Source organism: Ammodytes marinus (genome assembly GCF_949987685.1).
Source record: "Ammodytes marinus genome assembly, chromosome: 22".
In the NCBI taxonomy this organism is placed as follows: domain Eukaryota; kingdom Metazoa; phylum Chordata; class Actinopteri; order Uranoscopiformes; family Ammodytidae; genus Ammodytes; species Ammodytes marinus.
Window position 1 is genome coordinate 4,471,348 of NC_137226.1, and position 9,721 is coordinate 4,481,068.

Below are 9,721 nucleotides of genomic sequence, written 5' to 3' on the forward strand. Positions count from 1 at the left end.
GAGTACAGTGGTAGTAGGCAATGCTTTAATGAAGGTAAAGCTCCTCAGAAGCTACAATATGGTACAAATGCATTATGCCAAAAGTACCCGCATGCCCTTTAAGATCCAATGTCATTGTGTAGTATGGAAATAAGCTTGCTTTCGTATGTAGTATAGTGGAAAGAAAAGTAAGTGATTTGGATCCTTTTCTGAGTGGTTGGTGGAGGCCAAAAACAGATCTAAAAATAGACTACACGCTTACGTTATTAGATTGCCAGTTACAAACTCTACATTAACTTTAACATTTAACACTGGCGACATGTTTGCTATATATGGTGGCCAACTTAGAAAAGAAATCTGTTTTAGCAAAGTACTCTGGCTGGACTTAACAAACTAAGTGATGAATTTACAAACAGCTGGTGGAGCTAAAGTCTTGGCCTGCGGTTGTAATACGTCTACATTTCATCCCGACCGGAGTGTGTCTGATAGGCCAATAGGATGTGTGTGTGTGTTTGTGTGTGTGTGTGTGTGTGTGTGTGTGTGTGTGTGTGTGTGTGTGTGTGTGTGTGTGTGTGTGTGTGTGTGTGTGTGTGTGTGTGTGTGTGTGTGTGTGTGCAAGCAGACTATGCTCTTCTCTGCTGATTGCTTCTGTCTGTTGATATATAGGATGTGGAAGAAGCTCAGACTGATTAGTCACTGACTGTCCTCACTGCCAAGAAGCAGCAGCAGCAGCAGCATCCTTACATCCTTACATCCACCCCCCGGCTCTGTCGCAACATGTTTCTGTGTGAGCACCAGTTAGGATCGTTACTGGTTTGCTAATGGGATGGGGTTTACACCAGCATCTGTAGAAAGGCGGGAAGGTTATTAATGTAGTCTAAACTATCCTATCGCTGAAACTTACATATTTTTTTTCCTTAGGCAAGATTTGAAGATTCAAGAGATTCAAGATTGTTTATTCATCATATTCTCAATAATTACAGCAGCAGTTGTTGGCAATCAAATTCTTGAGTGTCAGGCAAATATTAAAGAAACACACAAGTGAAGAGAGCCAATTGTGACCTAAATAAACACAAAAGTAGTGCATAGAAGATGAAAATGTAAGTGTAGCGAGAAGGTGCACCATATAAATATTTAAGGTGCCCCGAGGAACTTTCAGTTTGTGTTAATTCTTGCACCACTTTGGACAAAAGCGGTAGTGTTTTTACTACGCCATGCTGTAGTTCCTGGGTGAGCGTACCCATGACAAAGGCATAAAGAAAAACTATCTCACAATAGCATTATTTGCACTGATGGTCTCGTTTGCTGTTACATGTAATTCATGATCATCAGAGGAAAAATTAGACTGTTTCAGAAACATTTAAAAGTTCCTCGTAGCACCTTTAAGTAGCAAAATCATCTTAAATGTGAAGGAAATAGAAGTGTGAGATCCCAAGGGATTTTGAATAATTAACTTATCCAGGGTGAAACTGGGCGTCACAGGTCGTGAGTTCGCTTGAAGCAAGGCCACAGTCTTTGCATTATAGGGCTCACTGAATTTCAAATACTGCCTTAAATAGGAGCAGAAATAATTGAAATACAGAAAAGGGAAGGGGTAGATTCCGGGATAGATAAAACGCTTTGAGGTGAAATAGACCGGTTGGTAAATTATCAATCTAGTAAGGAGACACCTCGTGAAAGTAAATGTAATTGCTGGCACTAAAGCAAAGGCATATAATGGAAGGGTTGACAGTTTTAATAAGAAAAGAGTGCTATTTGAGGACCGGTTATACTGCATGCAAGAACGCGGCTTGAATAAGTAGTGCGATAAAAAAAGGGATGTTTTCCTCCGAAAGGGGTTTCTGTTGGGGTTATGTAATCCCCCCCAAAAAAACTAAATAATACACTGTAACTACATTGCTCCATTTACTGAGCCCAGGGGATTGGAGTGTGTGTGTGTGTGTGTGTGTGTGTGTGTGTGTGTGTGTGTGTGCGTGTACAAGCAAACTCCCTTGTTCGATTAATATTGAGCCGCTGTTTATCTTGTCTTCACCCTGCTTGGCGGTAAAGATGAAAGATAAGTTGTTGTACCCGACAGACGCACACAGCGGTGGGTCGTAGCTTTCTTGCCTCTGCGGCGCCCATGTGGATGTAAACATACTGTATTCCCAATTTACACAGTCGCTGAATAAAAAGTCTTCAACATGGCCTAGGTTTTCTTTCTATCTATCTACATAAAAGCCATGGCAGTCAGAATCACAAAACGTTCCTCTTCCAAATACTGAGGGGGACATATCCACAGAATCTAGGCCTGCTGGTTGTAAACACATCTGATTGTGGACATAAGGCAGGAGGCGTCATGACTGAGATATTTCCAGATCTTAATTCCCTTCCTCCTGGAGCTCTGCAGGTTATATTTAATCATCTGCTTAAAGATTAATGTGAGATAAATTAAACATGACCTTTCGGGGTTTAATCTCGTCTCCGCATCATCAATCACTCTGACTGTAATGTGGATCTCATCCATAAACTCTTGCCCTGCGTTCCAGTACCCATCTTACCATGCTATTTAGGATGGTGGAAAAAGATTTAGGATGTGCCAATTCATCTGGTTGGATACAGCATGCTTAAAAATACCCGGATGCCCTTCTGCATTTGGTTCCAATCGTGATTTTTAGAGCTGAAATCAGCATGTTTTTAGGCGATTCTGACCCACAATCCACTGCACAGCGGAAGTGACGTCACATTGACCGAGCCTCTGAGTTAGAACAACCAGTGATGCAACAGATATAAAAGGCAATATATATATATATATAAAAAAAAAAATATATATATATATATATATATATATATATATATATATATATATATATATATATATATATATAGCACAATTCAGATACAAGGCCATTCAAAGTGCTTTACAGGGCAAAAAATACATCAAGATTAGACATTGGATTAGATTAGAAATTGCATTTAAGAGATAGTAAAAATAAAGAAAATACATCAAGATTCAAGATTAGCCTATATTAAACGCATATAAGCAAGAGGCAAGTTCAAGTCGCGATGTTATGATGAAATTAATAAGTAAAAGTATGTCCTAATTGTAGAATAGGAAAAAATAAAGAGTATGCGTTTTGGAATGCAGCCAGAGTGTGTGCATCTGTCTCTGTCAAACTCTGTCTTCCTTACAAAGATCAAAAGGATTCGTTTGAACGTTTGTTCCGCTATACGGAAAGTTTAGACTCACGGACAAGCAGCAATAGACGCGCCGGATCAAGACAGCTGTGTGTCAATTAAGGCTTCTTAGCTCCTTGCCTAAACTTTCTCCCACCATCTGTTACATAGTGGATACAGTCAGTAGCGTATGGTAAACTGGTATAAAGTGTTTTCATCTGTACATCCGCAGGCAGGGAAGTTATGAACGGTAAAACAGAAGGCGTTTAAACTGCGCTTCAAGGGATGTTATGTTGCAGCAGTGACGTCAGCTAAATTGGCATCGAAAAGCACTTAGTGGCATATAGGAAAAACACTTATGTAGAGTAATGCAGTGGGTAATTACACCTCTGTGCAATGAATGAAAATCAATTGAACCAAAGTCAAGTTGGCTTCTAAATTGCGAGCATTTGCCGCCTTTCGTTGTTACAGACAATACAGAGAATACATCACCTAACGCCAAGACAACCTTCTATGTTATATCTTCTTGATTGAACAATTGATAAATGTATGAAAAAAGAAAGAATTGTTAGATGCATCCCTTTAATTTAGCTTACAGTAATTTGATACACAATAAGTTTACCAATATCGTAAGTGCAGGTTTAAGCCTTTAGTGTGTACCTTCTGTTGCTTCTGTGTATAATGAACAAAATCATTAGTACATGTAAAACATTCAAGGACCCCTGCATAGAACATTCTGACCCGACCCCTAGTATTACTGTAAACTTTCAAGGACCCCAAGAGAATCCTCCGTATACATTCTAGATTCCTGTGGGAAAGAGCTGACCTTAAACATTATGGAATCTAGAATCACACAACCCGACATCCTGAACCAACACCCTAACCCCATAACCCCTAACTTAAACATTCCACAGCCCTTATAGAAGGTTCCGATTCCTGCACAAATCATTCCCAGACTACAGTAGTAACTCCCATGGGAACATTCTGTGATATCCCTTAAAACACCCTAAACATTCCGGAATGAATCCCTCCATAGATATAACGTTCCGAAACTCCCTCAAAATAATCCCAAGAGTCTGGCTAGAATGTCCTGATCCTTGTCCGACTCCCCTAAACAAACTCCACCCAAATATAGTTTGACTGACTATAGTTATGGAAGTGTGTGTGTGTGTGTGTGTGTGTGTGTGTGTGTGTGTGTGTGTGTGTGTGTGTGTGTGTGTGTGTGTGTGTGTGTGTGTGTGACGGGGGTCAAACTGATGTCATGGCTGAGATGGAGACAGGAAGTGCCGCAGGAAGCCAGTGAAGAACACAAACATTGCTGGTGGGGAAGGGGAACAATAGCATCCGTACAGGGGGGATTTTATCTATACACGCAAACGCTTAAATCTTTGACGCAGGCTACGCATGATTATAACTTAAGGTAAGACGCTAGTATAGGGTAGGTATGAAGTATGAATAGGGTATTGTTTTGAACTTATTTATATCATCATGGGACTTGGTTAGTTTTTTTTACAATTTATTTTTGTTATACAATTTTTTCTGAATTGTTCGGCAACAATAGGCAAATTTGGCAATATCTAACTAATAATGTGGAAAGTTTGCTTAAAAAAAAATCTAGAATAAAGCCAGAGTTTAAACGATTAATTTTGAAAACATATTAGTGTGAAAAGTTTAAACAAAACAGATTTGGATAAAGCCTTTTTTTATTTTATAAATCAAAAAATACATTGTACAGGTCTAAAAAATGCATATTCTGCATGTATTTAACAACATATTTTGGACCTTTTATTCATAGTATGAAAGAAGACATGCTGAGGAAGCAAAATAGCCCAAAAATCTCAAAATTGACCATTGCTTGAAAAATTTATGTTTTTGCCCGCAGTGTCTCGCCTTTATTTAATATATGGATTCTAACATAAACTGCACATCAGAATTCCTGTGCTATTATTGGATTTTGAACTGTATTGCACTTATTATGAGTCAAATGTGGTGGCATTTAGATGAGCAAATCCACTCTTACAGAAATGAAGGACTTTCTTGGAATACATTAAACCAGGCAGACAGAGAGAATAGTCTTAAATGGGTCTTCTGTTTCTGCTTAACAACCTCACCAGTGTCACACAGACACAGTGCAGCAATTCCTGTTAGAGAACAGCTTTTAATGGAATTTACATAAGGCTAAAGTTGTTTCCAGTCATTGCACAGTCATTGCTAAATCAATGCTAAAGTAAAAAAGCTGGCACCAATTTGGACCAAATTAAATGTCACATTTAACTCTTCGCCTGCTATCTCTCTCTCTCGCTCTCTCTCTCTCTTTCTCTTTCTCATACACACGCACACACACATGCACGCACGCACGCATGCACACACACACACACACACACACACACACACACACACACACACACACACACACACACACACACACACACACACATACACACATACACACACCAGGGTATATTGGCATTGATCTCATCAGAACGGTTGGTTGTGGATCCATCCCAGAGCTATGCAATGATCTCTCTAAATAGCCACACAGACACTCGTTTCACACACAGGAAATGATATGATTGAATCAGCCCGGATGAGATTGCATTTATAATAACAGATTTGTTGCCCCTGCAGACAGCCTCTGTGCCTCTGAATCACCTGTCAACACACACACACACACACACACACACACACACACACACACACACACACACACACACACACACACACACACACACACACACACACACACACACACACACACACACACACACACACACACTTGACATATTGATTATCAGGTGTCTGACTGAACGGCCGTCAGAATAACGAGGAATTCAGGTCGATATGTGCTTGTGATGGTCAAAAGCAGAGAATGTGTGAGAGTATAAGACAGAGATCAACCCAATTCTATTCTATTCATGGGGCTTTATTTGCACGGACACACTGAAATGAATATTACCAAAGCTATTCAGCAGCAATATAACAAACAAATGCTAACAAACAAACAAAACAATTCTGAATTTCACAGAATAGCTTTCTTAGATCTTTAAGGATTCCGTATAGCTTCTGTAATTATTCAAAAGGGAGGGGTTACCAAGGGAGTGTTGCATGGATGTTATACCTTCTGCTGTACGTCCAGGTTTTTCTTAGCAGTAGAATCAACAACTGAAACATTTAGTGGGCGCTTCTTGAGTTTCTGCACCAGTGTCGGGGGCGACACCAGTTTGTAAACGCTGCCATACTGAGAAATACAGAGAGAGTTTTGTGGAGCTGATAAGGTTAATCAACTTTGTGTCAACTCGTTTGGCGTCGACCCGAATGGAACCAATACCCATTTACATGAAAAAGTTACACACTATAGCTATACACTTTTCTCTCTAAAAAGAATAGTCGTCCGCCCTTTCAGTGTGACAGTGTTTTGTTAACACGGCAGGTGGAACAGTGGCCTTATACTCTGTTGATGAATACTTAATGCGATCCTGGACAGTAAACTATCAATAGGCCCAGATCCAATGACAGGGTCACTAAACATACTAATTGGTTTCTTTATCACTTGGGCCACAGTAGAACCCGCTGTGCTGTTATACATAATTCATGGACTTATTCACCACAGCTTTTTATCTATCCTTTTTTTATTGAGATATGGTCTATCTATTCCAACTCATTATCAGGGTTAGTGTGTGTTCAATTCTGCTAAACACAAGCTAGTTTGAAAGTCTGCAGGTACATTATGGGGGAAAGCAGTAAAGAGAAGAGATGAAGATTAGTGGGGATGAATTTGTAGCCTTAAATACACTGATCAGGGTGAAATAACCTCCAGTAAATTATCATGGTTGACAAACTACCTGATGGATTTCATTTCATTAATGGATATTGGATTCAGCTTATAGTGATGGAATGTGGCTGAATACATTAACTCTTGAATGAACTGTAGCCTACTTAGCAAGGATTTTTCTGTTTCAGTTATATGTATATACAATGTAGGCCTATTACTATTTATATTAAGCCTATTATCATGTAATACTTTTTAGGGAGAGGCAAAAAAACAACAACCAGTGGGCTTATTTGAAGACTCCACCTAAATGTCTTTAAATGTCATAACGTCATAAGGAACACAAAACAATCATGTCACTTCGAAAGAACAAACACTTAGTTATTACAGTAAAACAGCTGCTTTTAATTGGGTCTGGGGTGGTGTACTCGATGTCCCCTGCGGCCCCTCCCTCTGTGTAGACGCGAGGGGGGAGGGGCGTGGCGTAACCACACACTGACTGACTGACTATTATGCTTCTCTGGCTCGCGCGGGGTTAAGGAGGATTATACACAGCGGCACACACCGTCACACATCGTCCCTCTATGCCGCCTCTGTCACTCAGTTGGTCGGCATCCAGACAGAGAGAGCACCGATGGCATGCCTTGAACCGGGCGGTGTTAACGGTCAACTTTACACCTTTTAGGACGATTTAAAAAAACGGGATACCCAGTTTTTCAGGAACCGAGATTATGTCCGGAGCTTGCTGTGCTGTTGCTGTGGAAAAAAGTTTGACTGAAGTACTAGGAATACACTCACACCGGCGAGGCTAACATGGTAAATATGCGTTTTTTTCTACTATTTCGAACTCTACTAGCTTTAGCTTAAATTAGCCTCAATATCAATAACAACAGTACACTAATTCATTTATTGTCTCCACGTTAACGCTTCACATTCAAATAATGTGGTATAAATGGCCACGTCGATAACAAGGCAAATCTCTAGGGGTTAAATGTCATATTTTCCAAACAGTTGACAAGTTATTTCAACACATGTAGGTGTTTTAAAACAAGCTAACTCAATGTAACCGTTGAGTTTCTGTCAGTGGAGATTCCTCTTTTCCCAAATAGCAGTCGACTTGTCCTGACACGCTTTTTTCCCCTACTAATGTGTCATACTTCATTTAAGAAAACCCTCAATTGTTCTTTTCGAGTGTGAAAATATCTATATTAACTGAAGCATGACATAGTTACTCACTCATGAATCTATGGGAGAAATTCTGCATTTTCTACACTGCATTTATATTTTAATATTCATATTTTAGTAATTTCTCAGTCATACAACCTTGTTCTACCTCAATGAATTGCTGTAGCGAAGTGTCAACTGGCCTTCAAAGCTCTATCCTGTTGTAGTCTACTACTTGAGATATAAATTATTCCTTACCAGTGTCAAAATGTGTATCAACTGCAGCATAACATGTTTACATACTCTTGAATTTATAGAAGGCTTGTTGTTGCACACATCCCACACTCCTGCTGTCTCTGCAATTTCATTCATATTTTGATCTCTCACTTTTTTATTTTTTTATTCCCCTTTAAAATGTTGTTCTACCAAAATGCATTGCTGTACGAGTTATAGAGAAGTGTCAGTTTACCCTCAAAGCTCATATGTCATGTTGTACTACTGAGGGTTTTGCACCTGTAGGCATTATTAAATTGACAGTTTTCGTAATGTAGTTTGTTGGGGCATCTTAACATATCAACTGCTGACCATTGGGTGAACTTGTCAACGTGACCCACTTCACTTAAAGGTGGAGTCAGCGATTCTGGAGAATGATTGGTGTCAAAATCAATTAATATCTTCCCATGATCCGCTACCTGTCTGTACTGTGTGTGTGTGTATTCTCCACCTTTAAAGATTTTTTTTTGTAGTGTGAAATATGTGTATCAACTGCAGCGTTACATTTTCTGCAGTTGATACACATATTTGAGGTCTGCACTGTATTTGAGGCATGATTAAACTGACAGATTTTGTAATGGAGTTTGGTGGAGATTAATTGGGCTTCTTAGCAAATAATCCCCTGGCCAGACGGTCACTCTGACACAGTGCTGGCGACCTTTTATCATCTATAGACATCATGTCCGCTGTTTGCAAAGCAGCAGAATCACACACATGCACGCACACACACACACACACACACACACACACACACACACACACACACACACACACACACACACACACACACACACACACACTCACATGGGGGTGAGCAGGTTCGTCTGTGCACAGGTCAGGTGCATAGATTTCTGTAGAAGATTCAAATCTTTTCCCTGTCATCATTATCCAATAATATGCTGTGGATACGGAAAAAAGTTCAAGTTCAAGTTATTGTTGTGTTGGAAGAGGACAGCACTTTACTTTAAGTTTTGCTTAAAGGTGGTGTCAGCAATTTTGGAAAACGCTTGTTGTCAAAATAACTTTTTGTCAAAATCAGTGAATATCTCCTCACGGTCCGATACCACGAAAAAACATTTGCCGTTTATACACAGCCTATGCTCTGTAAACTGCTATGTTAAAAAAGGAACAAAGGTGGCCCACCAACAAGCATTCTCCAGAATCACCGACTGCACCTTTAAATAACTTTATATAACATGCTTGTGTCATGTTTTTCGTTCATTCTAAGGTTTGAATAACATGTCAGACAGATTCTTCTCTGACCCAGTTAGGGGCTCACACACACACAAAGAGAGACGCTACTCTGTGAACAGACTTCTAAGGGTGAGAAGAATGTGACAGCTTTCAAAACAGAAGCATGTCTAAATGGAGACAATGTGT

At 39.7% G+C, this 9,721-nt stretch overlaps 1 protein-coding gene across 1 annotated transcript in view; it reads left to right on the forward strand.

Annotated features, from left to right (window-relative positions):
* The first annotated feature begins 7,454 nt into the window (after positions 1 to 7,454).
* The window catches only part of tmcc3 (transmembrane and coiled-coil domain family 3), a 34,347-nt gene continuing 32,080 nt past the window's right edge, over positions 7,455 to 9,721 (forward strand). Inside the window, exon 1 of the mRNA XM_080051275.1 lies at positions 7,455 to 7,720. Coding sequence (XP_079907401.1) covers positions 7,718 to 7,720 — 3 coding nt within the window. The 5' untranslated portion in view covers positions 7,455 to 7,717. The remainder of the gene's footprint in view (positions 7,721 to 9,721) is intronic.